We start from the raw sequence: 20,552 nt of genomic DNA, 5'->3' as shown, positions 1-20,552 counted from the left end.
CTTGAGATAGGCCTGGATTGCAATGTATTTTCCTCTCAGGACTGCCTTTGCTACATCCCAGAGCGTTTGGATTGTTGTATTTTCATTTTCGTTTGTTTCCATATATATATATATATATATATATATATATATATATATTTTTTTTTTTTTTTTAAAGTTTATTTATCTTTGGGACAGAGAGAGACAGAGCATGAACGGGGGAGGGGCAGAGAGAGAGGGAGACACAGAATCGGAAACAGGCTCCAGGCTCTCTGAGCCATCAGCCCAGAGCCCGACGCGGGGCTCGAACTCACGGACCGCGAGATCGTGACCTGGCTGAAGTCGGAAGCTTAACCGACTGCGCCACCCAGGCGCCCCTATATTTTTTAATTTCTTCTCTAATTGCCTGGTTGATCCACTCATTCGTTAGTAGGGTGTTCTTTAACCTCCATGCTTTTGGAGGTTTTCCAGACTTTTTTCTGTGGTTGATTTCAAGCTTCATAGCATTGTGGTGTGAAAGTATGCATGGTATAATTTCAATTCTTGTAAACTTATGAAGGGCTATTTTGTGACCCAATATATGATCTATCTTGGAGAATGTTCCATGTGCACTCGAGAAGAAAGTATATTCTGTTGCTTTGGGATGCAGAGTTCTAAATATATCTGTCAAGTCCATCTGATCCAATGTCTCATTCAGGGCCCTTGTTTCTTTATTGACCATGTGTCTAGATGATCTATCCATTTCTGTAAGTGGGATGTTAAAGTCCCCTGCAATTACCACATTCTTATCAATAAGGTTGCTTATGTTTGTGAGTAATTGTTTTATATATTTGAGGGCTCCAGTATTCGGCGCATAGACATTTATAATTGTTAGCTCTTCCTGATGGATAGACCCTGTAACTATTATCTCTTGTTACAGCCTTTAATTTAAAGTCTAGTTTGTCTGATATAAGTATGGCTACTCCAGCTTTCTTTTGGCTTCCAGTAGCATGATAAATAGTTCTCCATCCCCTCACTCTCAATCTAAAGGTGTCCTCAGGTCTAAAATGAGTCTCTTGTAGACAGCAAATAGATGGGTCTTGTTTTTTTATCCATTCTGGTACCCTATGTCTTTTGGTTGGTGCATTTAATCCATTTACATTCAGTGTTATTATAGAAAGATACGGGTTTAGAGTCATTGTGATGTCTGTATGTTTTATGCTTGTAGTGATGTCTCTGGTACTTTGTCTCACAGGGTCCCCCTTAGGATCTCTTATAGGGCTGGTTTAGTGGTGACAAATTCCTTCAGTTTTTGTTTGTTTGGGAAGACCTTTTTCTCTCCTTCTATTCTAAATGACAGACTTGCTGGATAAAGGATTCTCGGCTGCCTATTTTTTCTGTCTAGCACACTGAAAATCTCGTGCCAATCCTTTCTGGCCTGACAAGTTTCAAAAGAGAGATCAGTCACGAGTCTTATAGGTCTCCCTTTATATGTGAGGGCACGTTTACCCCTTGCTGCTTTCAGAATTTTCTCTTTATTCTTGTATTTTGCCAGTTTCACTATGATATGTCGTGCAGAAGATCGATTCAAGTTACGTCTGAAGGGAGTTCTCTGTGCCTCTTGGATTTCAATGCCTTTTTCCTTCCCCAATTCAGGGAAGTTCTCAGCTATAATTTCTTCAAGTACCCCTTCAGCACCTTTCCCTCTCTCTTCCTCCTCTGGGATACCAATTATGCATATATTATTTCTTTTTAGTGTATCACTTAGTTCTCTAATTTTCCCCTCATACTCCTGGATTTTTTTATCTTTTTCTCAGCTTCCTCTTTTTTCATAACTTTATCTTCTAGTTCACCTATTCTCTCCTCTGCCTCTTCAATCCGAGCCGTGGTGGTTTCCATTTTGTTTTGCATTTCATTTAAAGCGTTTTTCAGCTCCTCGTGAATGTTCCTTAGTCCCTTGATCTCTGTAGCAAGAGATTCTCTGCTGTCCTCTATACTGTTTTCAAGCCCAGTGATTAATTTTATGACTATTATTCTAAATTCACTTTCTGTTATATTATTTAAATCCTTTTTGATCAGCTCATTAGCTGTTGTTATTTCCTGGAGATTCTTCTGAGGGGAATTCTTCCGCTTGGTCATTTTGGATAGTCCCTGGAGTGGTGAGGACCTGCAGGGCACTTCCCCTGTGCTGTGGTGTATAACTGGAGTTGCCGTGCGGGGCCGCAGTCAGTCCTGATGTCTGCCCCCAGCCCACCCACCGCTGGGGCCACAGTCAGACTGGTGTGTGCCTTCTCTTCCCCTCTCCTAGGGGCGGGATTCACTGTGGGGTGGCGTGGCCCGTCTGGGCTACTTGCACACTGCCAGGCTTGTGATGCTGGGGATCTGGCGTATTAGCTGGGGTGGGTATGCAAGGTGCACGGGGGCAGGAGGGGCAGGCTTAGCTCGCTTCTCCTTAGGTGATCCACTTCAGGAGGGGCCCTGTGGCAGCGGGAGGGAGTCAGATCCGCTGCCGGAGGTTTGGCTCCGCAGAAGCACAGAGTTGGGTGTTTGCGTGGAGCGAGCAAGTTCCCTGGCAGGAACTGGTTCCCTTTGGGATTTTGGCTGGGGGATGGGCAGGGGAGATGGCGCTGACGAGCGCCTTTGTTTCCCGCCAAGCTGAGCTCTGTCGTCCGGGGGCTCAGCAGCTCTCCCTCCCTTTGTCCTCCAGCCTTCCCGCTTTCCGAGCAGAGCTGTTAACTTATGACCTCCCAGACGCTAAGTCGCGCTTGCTGTCGGAACACAGTCCGTCAGGCCCCTCCGCTTTTGCCAGCCAGTCTCGGGGGCTCTGCTTGGCCGGCGAGCCGCCCCTCCGCCCCGGCTCCCTCCCGCCAGTCCGTGGAGCGCGCGCCACCTCGCCGCCCTTCCTACCCTCTTCCGTGGGCCTCTCGTCTGCGCTTGGCTCCGGCGGCTCCGTTCTGCTAATCCTCTGGCCGTTTTCTGGGTTATTTAGGCAGGTGTTGGTGGAATCTAAGTGATCAGCAGGACGCGCCGTGAGCCCAGCGTCCTCCTACGCCGCCATCTTCCTCCCAATTAATTTTCATATATTAATCATATTATCTTACAGTTTTGCTGAAGTAATTTATCAGTTGTAATAGTTTTTAGTGGATTCCTTACTATTTTCAATATATAAGCTCATGTATCTTCACATAGAGGTAGTTTTACTTCTTCCTTTGCAATCTAGATGACTGTTATTTCATTTACTTGTCAAATTGCTTTGGCATAGAACCTCCAATACAGTACTGAATGAAAGTGGTGAAAGGGGACATCCTTGTCTTATTCCTGACCTCAGGGGAAAGCATTCAGTCTTCCACCATTAAATGTATTGTTAGCTATGGAGTTTTTGTATATGCCCTTTATCAGGTAGTGGAAGTCTCCATCTATTCTTAGTTTATTGAGTGTTTTTATCACAAAAGGGTATTGAATGCTTTTTTCAAATGCTTTTTTCTGTATCTATTGAGATGATCATTGGGTTTTTTCCTTTTTATTGTATTGTGGTGTATTATATTAATTAATTCTTCAGTGTGTTAAACCAGCCTTGCATTTCTGGAATGAATCCTACTTGGTCACATAGTACATTAGATATGCTGCTGATTCAGCTTGTTTTTGTTAAGGATTTTTACATCTGTAATCATAAGAGATAATGGTAATTCTCCTCTGATGTCTGTTTTTGAGTACTACTGACCTCACAGAATTAATTGGAAAGTGTTCCCTCCTCTTCTAATTTCAGAAGAGTTCGTGAAGAATTGGTATTGATTTTTTTTTTTTTTTAATGTTTGGTGCAACTCACCAGTGAAGCCATCTAGGCCTGGGCTTTTGTTTGTGGATAGTTTTTTTATTATTAATGAAAGCTCATATTTTCTATTTCTTCTTTAGTCGGTTTTGGTAGTTTGTGTCTTTTCTTAAATTTTTCCAGTCCATCTTAGATAGTTGTTTTGTTGTTATGCAATTGTTCATAATGTTCCCTTAAAATCCTTTTATTTCTGTAAGGTCAGTAGTAATGTTCCCAGTAAGAATATTTTTAGCAAAAGGTACACTAGTGTATAAGGGTATAACCTACAAATATGTATATTTTACAAGAGAATAAATATTTGGATATATAAATTCTAGGATGTTGGATTTTTAAAAGTAGGCACTCATTGCCTTATGGTTCTGCTTTTCTACAATATAGAAAGACAGTAGTGCTAAGGGTTTCTAAAGAGATTAGGTATCTTGAATCAAGATTTTTGCAGAGAGAAACCTTAGGAAAAGAACTGAAGTAGGAAAAAAATGTGAATTAGCAAAGAAGTTTTGGATGGCATTCTGAATGGGGAGACCATAATTGGGGCTGGTAGGTTGCTGAACAAGGGATGGTGAATAGATATTCTCGGCGATAGTATATATAAGCAAGAATGTTGCAGAGATGTGAATACTTAAATTTGGCAATAAAATTCATGCAAATGAATAAAGTTTGATTTTTAAGTTCATAGAGAATAATTTCTAATCTAATTTTTATATTAAATTTTTTTATTAAAATGTAATATGCATATAGAAACATCCATGTATCATAAGGATACATCTTAATGTAGATTCATTAGCTGAACTCACCTGCATAACCTGCCTCCAAATCAGGAACATTATCTACAATACAAAGACTCTCTCCTACCCCTTGTTAGAAAGTCCCCTTACCACTATCACCAAATGTATTCAGTATTATTTTATCTGATAGTTTGAACCTTTTACACAACTGGTTTTTTTTCTTTTTAAGTGCTAGTTACACAGTTAACTCATTCGAGTTTCAGCTTTTCTGGGAAAAATTTAAGTAACGGGTGAAGGTTAGAGTTATTTACAAACCAGATGATCAATTCTAATAATTGAGATTTGGCTATTTGCATTTTGTCCCTTAAACACAATTTGGGCTAAACACTTCACATCAACTTTCAAACTGGGCTCAGGATTAGAAAAGATAATCCTATAGGAATTTAAGCTTCCATTTTTTTTTTTTGAAGCTAAAAGAAAGATAACAGAGTACTCTTTAGAACACAACTATGTAACAAAATTCTGATATTTTTATATTACATTGATTTACTAGATTATGATGTGTTCCATGTATGGCATTTGCAAAGTGAAGAATATAGACCTTAAATTCAAAATCATTGTAACAGCATACAAGGATCTTCCTCATGCTGTTCAGGAGGTAAGTGACCTTCCATGGTAAGATTTTAGATATATCCATATCCATAATATAGATAACTTAAGTCATTAATTAGACCATATATTCTGACCTTATTATATAAATTCACCTGTCAATTTTTACTTTTATGTTATTATTTGTAACTAAAATGGAATTGGAAAGTTAAGACATTTTAATATCCAAATTTATATTTTAAAGTTAATAAGGAATACTGTATCCCTCCAACAAAGAGGAATATTTGTAATAAACTTTACATGTACATATACATAAAAAATATCTGTGATGTTTCAGGGCACCTGGGTGGCTCAGTCAATTAAGTGTCCAGCTCTTGGTTTCGGCTCAGGTCATGATCTCATAGTTCATGAGTTCAAGCCCTGCATTGGGCTCCGTGCTGACAGGGCAGAACCTGCTCAGGATTCTCTCTTTTCCTCTCTCCCTCCCCAACTCTTTTTCTTTCTCTTTCTATCTTTCTCTTTCTTTCTCTCTATCTCAAAGTAAATAAACAAACTTTAAAAAAAATGCATCACATTTCACTTCTGGTAGAGCAGCTATAATCTAAACCTAAGAAGGCTTTTTCAGGTGATTTTTTACTACATAGTATGTGATTCTTACTGTTCAAACATATTATGAATTATTTATAAAGAAAATCTAAAGAGATAAATTTCTAAATTCATTTAACAGTTGTTTTTATTCTTCTTCCTCAGACATTCAAACGAGTTTTGATCAGAGAAGAGGAGTATGATTCCATTATAGTATTCTATAACTCAGTCTTCATGCAGAGACTTAAAACAAATATTTTGCAGTATGCTTCTACCAGGGTATGTCGGAAGTATCCTTTGATTGGGAAACTCTATTTATAAAGCAATGGATCTCATTAAAACATTAAAAAAATAATCTACTTTTTGTTTTTGCCTTAGCCCCCGACTTTGTCACCAATACCTCACATTCCTCGAAGCCCTTACAAGTTTTCTAGTTCACCTTTACGAATTCCTGGGGGAAACATCTATATATCACCCCTGAAGAATCCATATAAAATTTCAGAAGGTGTGCCAACACCAACAAAAATGACTCCAAGATCGAGGTTTGTGTTTTCTCTTTAGGGAAGGGGCAAAGAATAAGAGGAGATTGTTTTGACCCAAGCACAAAAATATAAAGCTTTCTTCATTTAAAATGAATGACAATTTATATTAAGTGACATGGCAAGAATTTGGTAGAAAAGATAAATAATGTTTACTTAAATGGTTTTGCAAATTTAGTCATCAACCTTTCTGGTTGCTGGGATCTATTTTTTGTGAACAGAGAACAACTTTTGTAATAAGTTTAAAATCACTTTCATATTTTTGCAAGTAGACAATCTGCTAAGCAAAGTAGATTACTTTCAGTTAAGAATTTTTATTCTGTAGATTTATTGAATGTCCTTTAAGCTCAGTGAACTTGTTGGTCTTGCCTTGTTGTTAAAATGTAGATGACTGATTAAATGTAGATGACTGTAAATTAAGTCTTTAGAAGTCCATTCTTAATTCTGCCTGCAGTTTCCTTACATTACTTGGGGCATGTGTCAGGGCTACTATGGAAGGGTGCTGTCTATCAGGGAGATGATGAGTATGAAGCTGTTTTAAATTCCTAGATGAAAGGTTCTGTGCAACTACAAATCATTATATCATCTTCTACATCCAACCACAAGTGCTTTCTGGCTTTGAAGTGCTTCCATTGACTTATTATATGTTATCATGGGCAGTTTGAAACTGACTTAATTTGTAGAGTGTTAGGCAGATTAGGAAGTATAGTTAATGTAGTCTCATCTCCCCAAATTGTCAGCTCATATAGTTGTACTTAATGGGCGAGAAAAACAGGGAGAAGGAGATATATTAACCCTTGAGAAAACATTTGTGTGGGGCGTTTAATTACATAAGTAATGCACACTCATGGTAAAAATCTTAAACTCTACAGGAAGAGATAAAGTAGAAAATAATTGGCAAATGATATAAATGCTCTCATGCACTTTGTACCATATTTTATTTGATGTTCTTATAGTATCTGTGTACTGATACCTACAAATTATGTTGTAAGTTCCTAACATGCTGCACCGTGCATATTTAATTTACAGTCCCACACTGCCAGATGAAAATGTATACTTAGGTAATGAGAATTGATCCATATTATACTTATGATGATGGCTATTTGCTGAGTTTAGTAAAATCATTTCTGGGTTGAGGTTCTTTAGCAAAAAATTCACATTCTTAAAGTTTTAGATAAATCATTTGTCAGGCATTAAGAGAGCATCTTTTAAAAAAATTTTTTTTTGCATTTATTTATTTTTGAGAAACAGAGACACAGCATGAGCAGGGGAGGGTCAGAGAGAGAGGCAGACACAGAATCAAAAGTAGGCTCCAGGCTCTGAGCTGTCAGCACAGACCCCAATGCGGGGCTTGAACTCATGAACAGCGAGTTCATGACCTGAGCCAAAGTCGGATGCCCAACCGACTGAGCCACCCCAGGCACCCTAAGAGAGCATCTTAATACTCTACTTATCCAGCATATTTAGGTATTCTGCTTAATCAAATATATATAGAATGATGGCCACTTATCAAGGAATTGTAGGACAATAAAATCTATTAGTCCCATGTGCATATGATTAGTCTCATGTGCATATTATTATATCCTTGTTATGTCAGGCTAATGCTGTTCTTCAGCTTTATTATTAAAAACAAGTTATATGGTTCACTCATGGCAACCACAAAACCCCAAACCTATGATATATACACAAAAAATAGAAAGCCAAATATAACACTGTAGAAACTCATCAGTCACAAAGCAAGAGAAGAAGGAACAGAGAAGAACTACAAAATTAAACAAGGAACAAAATAGCAATAAATACATACCTATCAATAATAACTTTAAATGTAAATAGCCTGAATGCTTCAATCAAAAGAGAGGGTGGTGGAATGGATAAAAATACAAGACCCTTCTGTATGCTGGCTATAAGAGACTCACCTTAGACATAAAGACACATACAAATTGAAAGTAAAGGGATAGAAAAACATTCACCATGTAAATGGAAGCAAAAAAAAAAAAAAGCAAAAAATCAGCAGTACTTATACGAGACAAAATAGACTTCAAAACAAAGACTGTAATTAGAGACAAAGAAGGGCATTACAGAATGATAAAGCAGTCCAACAAGAGGATGTAACATTTGTAAATATCTGTGTACCCAACACATGTATTAGAGCACTTAAATACATAAAGCACATACTAATGAACATAAAGGGAGAAATTGATGGTAGTACAGTAATAGTAAGGGACTTTAACCCTCCTCTTCATACATTCAGGCAGAAAATCAATAAGGAGACCGTGTCTTTCAATGACACTTTGGAACAGGTGGACATAATATTCAATCCAAAAACAAAAAAATATTACTCTCAAGTGCACATAGAACATTCTCCAGGATAGATCACATGTGAGACACAAAACAAGCTTCAATAAATTTAAGAGGATTGAAATCATACCATGCATCTTTTATGATCACAGCAGTATGAAACTAGAAATAAATCACAAGAAAAAAACTGGAAAAAACACAAACACGTGGAGACTAAACAACATGATACTAAATAACCAATGGGCCAACAAAACAATCAAAGAAGAAACAGATTCATGGAGAGAAATGAAAATGAAAACACAATAGTCCAAGAATCTTTGGGATGCAGTGAAAGAGTTCTAAGAGGAAAATATATAGCAATACAGGCCCACTTCAAGAAACCAGAAAAGCTCAAATAAACAATAAACCTTACACCTAAGTGAACTAGAAAAAGACGAACAACAAAGCCCAAGGTGAGTAGAAGAAAGGAAATAATAAAGATCACAACAGAAATAAATGATGTAGAGACTAAAAAGAAGAAAGTTAACAAAACCAAGAGCTGGTTCTTTGAGAAGATAAACAAAATTGATTATCCCTTAGCTAGACTCATCAAGAAAAAGAGACAAAGGACCCAAGTAAATAAAATCAGAAAGGAAAGGGCAGTAACAGCTGACACCACAGAATTATGAAGGAATCTAAGAGACTACTACAAAAAATTGTATACCAACAAATTGGATGACCTTGCAGAAATAGATAAATTCATGAAAACATACCATTTTCCAAAACTGAATCAGGAACAAATAGAAAATCTGGACAGACTGATTACTAGTAATGAAATTGGATCAGTAATCAAAAAACTACCAAAAAATAAATGTCCAGTCCAGATGCGTTAATAGATGAATTCTACCAGATATTTAAAGAAGAATTAATACCTATTCTCCTCAAACTATTCCAAAAAAAATGGAAATGGCAGGAAAGCTTCCAAATGCATTCTACAAGGCCAGAATTATCCTGCTCTGATAACCAAAACCAGACAAAGTCCCCAGAAAGAAAGAAAACTACAGGCCAGTATCCCTGATGAACATAGATACAAAAATCCTTGACAACATATTAACAAATCACATTCAACAACATATCAAAAATATCATTAACCACAAGCAAGTGGGATTTATTCCAGGGGTGCAAGGGTGGTTTGATATTTACAAATCAATCAACATTGTGCAGTGCATCAACAAAACAAAGGATAAAAATCATATGATAATCTCAGTAGACCCAGAAAAAGCATTGACAAAATTCAACATCACTCATGATAAAAAACTTTCAACAAAGTGGTGTTAGAGGGAACATACCTCCACATAATAAGGCCATATATGAAAAACCCACAGATAACCTGATACATACCACATGATAACATCATAGTGAGAAACTGAGCTTTTTCTCTAAGATCAGGAGTAAGACAAAGGATTTTCACTCTCATCACTTTTACTTAACATAGTACTAGAAGCTTCACCCATAGCAATCAGGGAAGAAAAAAAATGAAAGGCATCCATAGTGGTCAAGAAGAAGTTAAACTGTCACTGTTTGCAGATGACATGATACTGTACATAGAAAATCCTGAAGACTCCACCAAAAAACTACTAGAATAAGTGAATTCAGTAAAGTTGTAGGATATAAAATTAACATACAGAAATCTGTTGCATTTCTATACACTAATACTGAAGTAGCAGAAAGGGAAATTAAGAAAACAACACTATTTACAGTTGCACCAAAAAAGAATAAAATACCTAGGAATAAACTTAACCAAAGAGGTGAAAGATGTGTATCTGAAAACTATAAAACACGAAAGAAATGGAGGATGACACAAACAAATGCAAATATATTCCATGCTCATGGCTTAGAAGAATTAATATTGTTAAAATGACCATACTACCCAAAGCAATCTACAGATTCAATGCAATCCCTATCCATATACCAATAGCATTTTTCACAGTCTAGAACATATAATACAAAGTTTGTATGAAACCACAAAAGACCCCTGAATAACCAAAGCAACCTTGAAAAAGAACAGGGACACCTGGGTGGCTCAGTAGGTTGAGTGTCTGTCTTTGGCTCAGATCATGATCTTGTGGTTTGTGAGTTCGAGCCACACATCAGGCACACTGCTGCCAGAGTGTCAGTGTAGAGCCCTCTTCAGATTCTCTGTCTTCCTCTCTCTGCCCCTCCCCCACTTGCACTCTCCCAAAAAATAAATATTAAAAAAAAAAAAAAAAGAATGAAACTGGAAATGTCACAATCCCAGATTTCAAGAAAGGTTTCAATGTCATAATTACTACAAAGTTGTAGTAATCGAAACAGCATGGTACTAGCACAAAAATAAACACATTGATCAATGGAACAAAATATCCCAGAAATAAATCAACGATTATATGGTCAATCTATGACGGAGAAGGAAAGAACATACAGTGGGGAAAAGACCAACTCTTCAATACATGGTGCTGGGAACACTGTACAGCTACGTGTAAAAGAATGAAAGTGGACCACTTTTTAATACCTTACACAAAAAGTAACCTCAAAATGGATTAAGACCAAAATGTGAGACCTGAAACCATAAAACTCTTAGAAGAGATCATAGACAGTAATTTCTCTGACATCAGCTGTAGCAACATTTTTTTTTCTCAATATGTCTTCAAAACCAGGGAAACAAAAGCAAAAATAAACAAGTGGAACTATATCAAAATGAAAAGCTCTGAACAGCAAAGGAAACCGTTGATAAAATGAAAAGGCAAGCTAATGAATGGGAGAAAATATTTGAAACCATATATCTGAAAAAGAGTTAATACTCAAAATTTATAAAGAGCTCATACAACTCAATAGCAAATAAACAATTGAATTAAAAAAGTGAGCAGAGAATCTGAATATACATTTTTCCAAAGAAGATGTATAGATGGCCAACAGATACACAAAAAGATACTCAAAATCACTAATCAGGGGAATGCAAATCAACCATAGTGAGATAGCACACCTGTAAAATGAATAGAATCAAAAAGACAAGAAATAACAAGTGTTGGTGAGGATATGGAGAAAAAGGAACCTTCGTACACTGTTGCTGGGGATGTAAAATTGGTACAGCCAATGACGGAAAACAGTATGGAGGCTTTTCAAAAACTTAAAAATAGAAATACCATATGATTCCACTATTGGGTACTTATCCAAGAAAATTAAAACACTTATTCTAAAAGATATGTTCTCCTGTATGTTTACTGCAGCATTATTTACAATATCTAAGATATGGAAGCAACCTAAGTGTCCATTCATGTATGAATGGATAAAGAGGATGTGGTATATATGTACAAGGGAATATTATGCAGCAGTTAAAAAGTACAAGATTATGCCATTTGAGACAACATGGATGGACCTAGAAGATACTCTGCTAAGTGAAATAAGTCAGAAAAAAACAAATACCACATGATTTCACTCATAAGTGAAATCTAAAAAAAAAAGAAAAGAATAAACAAAAATCGGAATCAGACCTATAAATACAGAGAACAAACTGGTGGTTGCCAGAGGGGAGGGAGTTATGGGATGGGCAAAATGAGTGAAGGGGAGTGGGAGATACAGGCTTCCTGTTACAGAATAAGTAAATCGTGGGAATAAAAGGTACAGCATGTGTAGTGACACTAGTGATGATAGTCTGTGATACTGTAATAGTAATACATAGTGACAAACAGTAGCTAAGCTTGTAGTGAGTATAGCATAATGTATAAACTTGTTGAATCACTGTGTTATACACCTGAAACTAGTGTACCCATAATGTGTCAACTATACTCAGACAAAAACAAAAGAACATAAATTATATGGTTCAAACAAGGACAGACTAATAGAGATTTCTGATTCTAAGATATATGACAGACTTTACTATATATCAGTAGAAATCTTAATTCGAATACTGATTATTTAATACTATAAGTTTTTGCCAAATGTTAGGCAAATTTTTAATGAGAAAATGTGAAAGAAATTTTAATTGTTATCTTACGCACTGATTTATGAGAACTAAATATGGATAAATTAAAATTTTCCTTTATCTTCTTTAAATGTGGACAGTGGCAGAATATAGTCTTTCAGTCATGTAGTTCTTTAAAAATCTAAGAGACCAGCTCAGTGTATGATTAGAGTAGCATTGTTAGAATGAGCCACTGATGACTATAATTTTGTTGTGGTTCTGGGGTAGAGCAAACTTTTGATTTGGTATTTCTAATAGCTTAGAATGATGTATGTTCATCTCTGCACAGTTATATATGATTTTCATTACTAATTTGTATTTTATCTTGACAGAATCTTAGTATCAATTGGTGAATCATTTGGGGTGAGTATTTTCTTTCTGTAAAATACAGGAGCATGCATTGTAACTATAAAAGAAATTGCAGATTTCTGTTAACTTGAATTAACAAATGCTATTATTCAAACACCTCATCAATGCATATTGCATAGAATTTAGAAAGAAAGAAAGAAAAATAGATTTATTTTCAAATCACATTTAATTTCAAATTATACTCCTAATTGGTGAATTTCAAAGTGGTTTTTTAAACATCCTTTGAGATTATATAATACATTACATAGATTTTTCTAAGCCATCAGTTCCTTGTCACTTGAGCCTCTACATGGAGCCACTCATTACAACATGGCATCCTGCTTCCCTCGGAGCAAGAAGAAAGAGAGAGGTATAGAGCAAAATGGAAGTCGCAGTCTTTTTGTGACTAATATTGAAAGTAATATTCCATCACTTTTGTCATATTTTTGTCAGAAGCAAGGTAACACTAGGTCCAATCCACACACTCAGAGAAGGGAGTATTACACAAGGGTGTAAAAACTAGGAGGTGGGGATTCATGAGTGCCATTCTAGAGTCTGCCTACCCACTGCCTCAAATGAAATAACTAGAGAAGGATGGTGGTTTGTATACTAAAAGACTGAGTGTTAAAACATATGTTACAAGTAGTAAATGCTGTGGTATTGAGCTCAAGTTCGGGTATAGCTATCAGGCTTCACAAAAGAGATGTGGGACCACATAGGAAGAGTTGGATCTGGATCCGAATAGAGTAGGGGTCCTCAAACTTTTCTGCTTGCTATAACCTCTAAAAGAATTGAGAAAATGTTACAGGTACTTATATACTTTAAAGCTGATAACTAAAAATTTTATCATAAATTTGATATGTACACAGGATGTGCTCTAAATATATTTTCCATCTAAACTTGTTTTTGCATTTAATTTTTAGAAAATTACCTCATTTAATTTTTGGAAAGTAAAGCTTAATTAACAGAGCTAATCCTCACTGTCAGATCAGTCAGACTTAATATTTCTATCAACAGTCTGACTTCATTTTTTAGTTCAGATAAACACGTTCATACACATCCCTGAGGTAATCGCCTGCTCCAGTTCTAAATTAGACATATAAGAAATAGAATTTTTCCGTGTGTTTGTCCCTTGGATGAAATAAGTTATTGTGTCCCCTTTGGTACTTATTACCAAAGCTTTCTTTACTTTGCTGTGACAGGATTCTCCCTCAAGAGATGTATATCGCAAATCATCTCCAGTAATAATGAATGGACTCAAAGTCTTTTGATATTTGAATTTTTATTTAAAAACTTAATGAATTCACATTTCAATAAATATTGTTATCAGCAATGGTTTAAAATATATAAACTATATGACTTGTCGACATAATACCCACAAAGCAAATCCAGAATTATTATTGAAAAGATATTTCACTTCTTATTAGACTCTTGTGATAGTCTCTTTGGTCCTGTTATGCCCTCAAACAAACAAAACCCATAAGGTTCCAGAAAGCCATTCTAACTTTACACAGTTCTGAGAAGTAGCCTTGGTTTTGTGTGTGGGTGGATTCCCAAAATGAGGAACCAGGATTTTCAGAGTAAGTCAGACTTGTTGGAGGAAGGCGAGAAGCCTCATGGGGAGAGACAGGAGGGTATTTAATTGGGGCAGAGGTAAGTGTAGTTACAGTGATTCTAAGATTTTTCATATCTCATTTGGTGCAATAAAGCAGAAAATGAAAATGCAGGTATTACCCCAGCTGATTTTTGACACCCCTCAGACTACAGTTAAAGGTTGCTGACTGCAAGATTCTGGCATTTAATGATTTAAAATAAAGAATTCTGTAATTTGTAGACTTCTGAGAAGTTCCAGAAAATAAATCAGATGGTGTGTAACAGCGACCGTGTGCTCAAAAGAAGTGCTGAAGGAGGCAACCCTCCTAAACCGCTGAAAAAACTACGCTTTGATATTGAAGGATCAGATGAAGCAGACGGAAGGTAGGAACAGGTTTGAAATGGTCCTGTGGAGAAGCCAGAGTGCAGCTGTGCTCCTGACTTCCACCAGGCCCTTTTATGCCAATTTCATTTGGAAGTTGTGAACATTGCTCAAAATAGGTAGGAATGTATCCCAAAGTTAAAAGCACCATATAAATCATGTACTGCCTACTGAAAGTCATTGAAAATATCGGCTACTAGCAATCTGATGTTTTTAATGTTTTTTTCTAAAGCTATTAATAAAAATTCGTTATGATTAACATTAGACTTTTTAAGTGCTTACTCTTGAAAAATATTTACTGTGTTTTGTAAGACTCACTGACAAAATACAAAAAGGTTCTAAATTTGTGATGGTTATATTTTAGATGTTTTTTGTTTATAAACTGTTGAAATTAAAAGTCACTCACTAAGAGTATAAAGTAAGTCGTTGAAATCACCATAGTTATTAAAAATTTGAGTTTTCCGTTTATCTGTATACATGTGAAATGTTTTGTCTTTTTTAAATCTGCAGTAAACATCTCCCAGGGGAATCCAAATTTCAACAGAAACTGGCAGAAATGAGTAAGTACTTATCATTTCACCTTATGTAAATATGAAACACTGTTTATCTTGCAAAAGGCCTTTTCTTGTTTTAAAGGAATAAATACATATAATTCCCTAACTTAGCACACTTGCTTATACACTGAAGATGCAATTCAATCAAGTATGTACTCTTTACCCACAGACATTTGTGGATTAGATGTATGATGCAAAGTGAAGGTCATCTTTACTCTTTCTAAAATCTTTAGTGTAGAAATACTAAGAAGTGAAACCACATCTTCAACACAAATGGCTAGAAATACTTCAGGAGAGCGAAACTACAATGAGGAACTCTTTAAGAGTGTTGGATATAAGGAAAGGTTTTTTTAAATAAAATTAGCATATATAAACATCATCCCCCTTATTTGAAGAATAATTTTTTATCCTATTATGGAACTTCTCTAATTTGCAAGTTTTAAAAATTTACTGTCAAACGAGTTTTCCATTGCTGGAAATCAGAATTTTGATAAAGAGCACCAAATCATTTTCCAGATTACACAGAGTGACATAAATCGGGAATGTTAAGACAAATGGGATTCTATCCTCAGCCACTCTAAGACTATAAAAGATTAACCTAAGTATAATAAATGGAAACTACGTTAAGAAAAAGACAAACATGTACTGACTGCTGCTGGGTTGTCCTACAGAGATAACTGTGGTAGTTTAAGTGTGACACTTCCTGATAATCTGCCAGATCCATTGACAGGAAATATAGCTGGTATGGGGAAAGAAGACACATACTTCAGAGATAAGTATTAAAATTATTGGGGCATCTGGGTGGCTCAGTCAGTTAAGCGTCCGACTCTTGATTTCTGCTCCGGTCTTAATCTTGCGGTTGGTGAGTTTGAGCCTTGTATCAGGCTCTGCACTGACAGCATGGAGCCAGTTTGGGATTCTGTGTCTCCTTTCTCTGCCCTTCCCCTGTTCACATGCACAAGTTCGTTCTCTCTCTCTCTCTCTCTCTCTCTCTCTCTCTCTCATTCTTTCTCTCTGCCACCCCCCTCCCTCTCTCTCTCTCAAATATAAACAAACAAACATAAAAAAAAAACCCTATTATTCCTAGGTCATAGGACATATCAATAAGAACAATACCAATTGAAATGCGACTTTTTAAAAAAAAAGGCTTTCTCTAAACATGTGTCTGTCAATACTAAGTATTTAAACTATAAAGTATTTAAAAGAATGTTTTTTGGGGCGCTAGGGTGACTCGGTTGAGCATCCATCCAACTCTTGACTTTAGCTCAGGTCGTGATCCCAGAGTCGTTGGATCAAGCCCCACGTAGGTACAGAGCCTGCTTAAGATTCTCTCTCCATCTGCCCCTTTCCCGGGCTCACACGCATTCTCTGTCTCTCTCTAAAATTAAAAAAATAATAAAAAAAACAAAAAGAATGCTTTTGATTTTTTAAAACCTTATCTATGTGTTATTTCAAAGAGTACAATTAAAACTAAGTATACCAAGAGTTTAAATTTTTTGGTTATAAATAAATCTTTTTTGTATTTTACATCAACTGACACACACCTATTTTAACTTTTAAGTAGTTGTGGCATTTCCCCTCATTATGTGAAAATAGACATGAAGTTTATGACCAAAATGAAGCTTTGAAAACATTTGGAGGCATTTGGAAGCTCACAAATACGCATGTTAAAAGGAGCAGAAAGCTGTAAAAACACGTATATTTTCTTAGAGTTCAGTTGCTGTCGTCAGTACATTTTCCAGTGGCACACTCAGCTGTGATGGTGAATTCTCAGTGCCAGGCTGGAGTTCAGGACCTTTCTGAGGCTGGAAAATTGGGGAGAAGCAGCAGGAATGTTAACCCCTAAGGCTAAGGAATTCTTCAGTTTTCCTCAAAGACTTGAATTGCATTCAAAGAAGACCATCAGACAGTGCTAGATTGCCGAGAAGGGAGGAAGACTGAGAATTCGTATTTTCTTTCTTTTCCAAATGCGAATTTGTTTCTTCTTTATTAAAGAAGAGCTTCTGCCCACCACAAAAATCAAGTTAAGAATTTTTAAATAAGTTAAAAGAAGTTTTCTGGTTTTGGCCGTGTTGTAACTAATACCGTACTTTTAAAATGTTCATGTCCGAATTAAATGAGCTGCCAGCTGACGTCTTTGCGAGGTATCTGCAAGCACAAGGGAATTACTTGCTTTGTGACGAATACCACTCACTCCAACAGATCATTCTCTGCCAGGCCGGCATTCGGCTGGGCCACAGGGCCAAACCCAGCCTCAGCATCTCTGGAGCGGTGGTCTGCAGAGCTGGGCACGCCTGCAAGTATGCGAGACCACCTCTTGGTACATAGAGAAAATACTAGAATCTGTTTTTATCTCCTCTGTTTTTGATGTTTGGGCTGTGTGTGTTTTATAACTTATCTACAAACATAGATGGTATACATACACACCATACATATTTTGGTGGTACATACTTGGGAAAAAAATGTACTGATAGAAATTATATGATAAAATTTTGGAAACCACTGCTTTGCCAGGCCCTGAACTCCATCGATTTGGCACAAGCCTAACGTTTATGGCAGCCCTTTGTCAACGCATCCAGCACCATCAGTGCTGTTAACATTTCTGCATCCTTTTTCCAGCATCTACCCGAACACGAATGCAGAAGCAAAAAATGAACGATAGCATGGATACCTCAAACAGGGAAGAAAAATGAGGATCCCATGACCTCACTGGGCACCGTATACACCTGTGGCCTCATTGTCTCTCACAGAGCAGACTGTGTGACTCTCCCAGGTTCTGTTTACGGCCACATTGGATATGATCTTCAGCTCTTTTTACGGATATTGGATCTCGAGTGTGCAGATGGGCTTGCCTGTGTGTGCAGGGGATTCCTAAGCCACTTGCAACGTCGTAGTCAGTAGAATATACATTGTTATTGCACAAGATTGAAAATCTTGTGTAAATACTGCCATTTAGAAAGTTGTAGCAGATGTTTTCATTTCCAAAATATAATTGCTGTGCTCTACAAACGGCGAGGATGCCCTGGGAGGGGCATCCCAGCAACCCAGGCCTATTTGAGTACTTTGTCTTTTCTTGTGGCATATATGTGATGTTTGCTATTATTTTATTAATTTATATTTATATATTTTTTAATTTAACATGAACGCCCTTAGAATATGTGTCCTGTCTTCCAAATGCAATTTGGCTGACTACTTCCCCCTCACCCAAGTGATCCTGAACTCTTCTGCTAAAACAGATATTAGAAACTAGAAAAAAAAATTACTAATTTTTACACATTAGATTTTAGTTTACTAATGGAATTTGATGTACTGTGTGCTTGTTTTATAAATTTTAGTTTTAAAATACAAGCAGAAAGCAGAGTATAAACAAATGATGTTGTCATACTACTGATACAGATTTCATACCTCAGGACTTGTAAGAATTTATTGATCCTTTTCTCCATCCAACTCCTGCTTTAAAGTGAGGGTTATTAATAGTACTCTTGGTTTTTATAAACCATTCAGAACCCCGAATTCAGGAAGTACCCATCTAGTACTTGGAAAATAAAGTGTTCAGCTAGAGCTTTGCCATAGAGGGCCCTAAGACAGGATATCCCAAGTGCACTTTCTAATGTTTCTGGGTCCGAAGAATCAAGACCTAAAATAATTTTACTCCACAGACTGTTAACTATAGGAGCCTTAATTTTTCTTTCTTAGAGGTTTGTTTAATTGCATCTCAGCAATTATTCTGCCCTCCTAAACTTGGGAAGGGGTGTGTTTTCTTGGGAATTGTACATGTCTTCCATGTATCTTTGAGCTGGCAATTGTCTATTTATCTTTTTTTTTTTTTAAGTCAGTATGGTCTAACACTGGCATATTCAAAGCCACATCATTTCTACTCCAAAATTGCAAGTAATCAAAGGTCTTTGGGTTAGGCATTCATGTTTCTATCTGATTTTGTGCAAAAGCTTCAACTTAAAACAGCTACATTAGAAAAAGAGGCGCTCCCCCCCCCCACCAGCACCTAAAGGTGTATTTAAACTATCTTGTGTGATTAACTTATTTAGAGATGGTATAATTTAAATTAGGTGATATTTAAGGTAGCATCAGCTAGCTTTTAGGAAAAATCACTTTGTCTACCCAGAATTCTTTTTAAAAAGAATTCTGGTCTTATTTGTTAGAAAATGACATTTTATTTTGTGCTCGGTTAAGTTTCAAACTTGTTATCTTGATAACAAAGGCACTAGAAAGCTTTCTCCCATTTCCTCATTAGTTTCTGCATGAACATCATACAAATCAGTTAGCTTTTAGGTCAAGGGCTACCATATTTCTGGGTCTTTAGCTAATAAAGGTTTACGTTAGAGTTACTGCCAGAGTTTTAGGAACTTCAGAGATCATATATTGAGATTACTTACATAAGGCTTCAGGTATTGCTTTATTGCTTTTTTGTATTGGTTAAAACTGTACATTTAAAATTGCTTTGTTACTATTTTCTACAATTAATAGTTTATTTTAAAATAAATTAGTTGTTAAGAGTCTTCATGGTCTGATGTGTTCTTTGTATCAAGTGCACTAATGTTCTCTTCTCTATCTGGCTTCTCTCCTAGTGCCTTGTCCATTGTTAACCTTCCATTGGCTTCCTATGCTGATGATTCCCAAATTTATTTATCCAGCGTGACCTCTTTGTGGAGGTCAAAGCCCTCAGGCAGTGGGACTCCCCCACCCCCTCCCCGAATTCTCAAAACATAAACCAAAATTAAATCAAGATACCTTGTTTCTACCTCGGTCTTTCCCCATTTTACTAACCACTTACTTGGTCAAGTCAAAATCTTAAGAGTCATTTATCAACTTTTGTCGAGACCATGGTTTTAAACTTCTAACTGGTCTCCTTGTTCCCTTTCTATCCTTTATAAAGAGCAAAATTGATCCCTTTAAAATAGAAATTCATTTACATTGTTATTCAAGTATTGACAGTCCTTGTCACAGCCTGTGGCATGGCCCCATTCCTTGCTCTTCCTCCTCCTCTGCTACTTTCTCCTGCTCCTTGTGCTTCAGCCACACTGACCTTTTCTCTCCTAATACCAACCCTGGCTTTTCTATTTGCTGTTCCTTCTGCCTGGAGTGCACTTCCCCCAGAATTTTGCACAGGTGATTCCTTCCTGTCTTTAATGGCT

The 20,552-nt window shown here is 36.6% G+C and overlaps 1 protein-coding gene across 3 annotated transcripts in view; it reads left to right on the top strand.

Annotated features, from left to right (window-relative positions):
- Nucleotides 1-19,916, top strand: part of RB1 (RB transcriptional corepressor 1) — a 179,483-nt gene extending 159,567 nt beyond the window's left edge. For 2 of the 3 annotated variants that reach the window (XM_045475948.1, XM_045475970.1), the window contains 7 exons: nucleotides 5,066-5,170; nucleotides 5,872-5,985; nucleotides 6,085-6,248; nucleotides 12,855-12,885; nucleotides 14,705-14,847; nucleotides 15,356-15,405; nucleotides 18,019-19,916. In XM_045475948.1, the coding sequence (XP_045331904.1) occupies nucleotides 5,066-5,170; nucleotides 5,872-5,985; nucleotides 6,085-6,248; nucleotides 12,855-12,885; nucleotides 14,705-14,847; nucleotides 15,356-15,405; nucleotides 18,019-18,092 (681 nt within the window). In that variant the 3' untranslated portion in view covers nucleotides 18,093-19,916. Of the gene's footprint in view, nucleotides 1-5,065; nucleotides 5,171-5,871; nucleotides 5,986-6,084; nucleotides 6,249-12,854; nucleotides 12,886-14,704; nucleotides 14,848-15,355; nucleotides 15,406-16,960; nucleotides 17,208-18,018 lie in introns of those variants that run through there. The other variant, XM_045475959.1, reaches the window with a different exon arrangement.
- Nucleotides 19,917-20,552: the final 636 nt, after the last annotated feature.

This window comes from Leopardus geoffroyi, chromosome A1 (genome assembly GCF_018350155.1).
Source record: "Leopardus geoffroyi isolate Oge1 chromosome A1, O.geoffroyi_Oge1_pat1.0, whole genome shotgun sequence".
Classification (NCBI taxonomy): Eukaryota; Metazoa; Chordata; class Mammalia; order Carnivora; family Felidae; genus Leopardus; species Leopardus geoffroyi.
The sequence above is the reverse complement of the archived record's forward strand: the minus strand, read 5'-3'. Positions and strand labels throughout refer to the sequence as shown.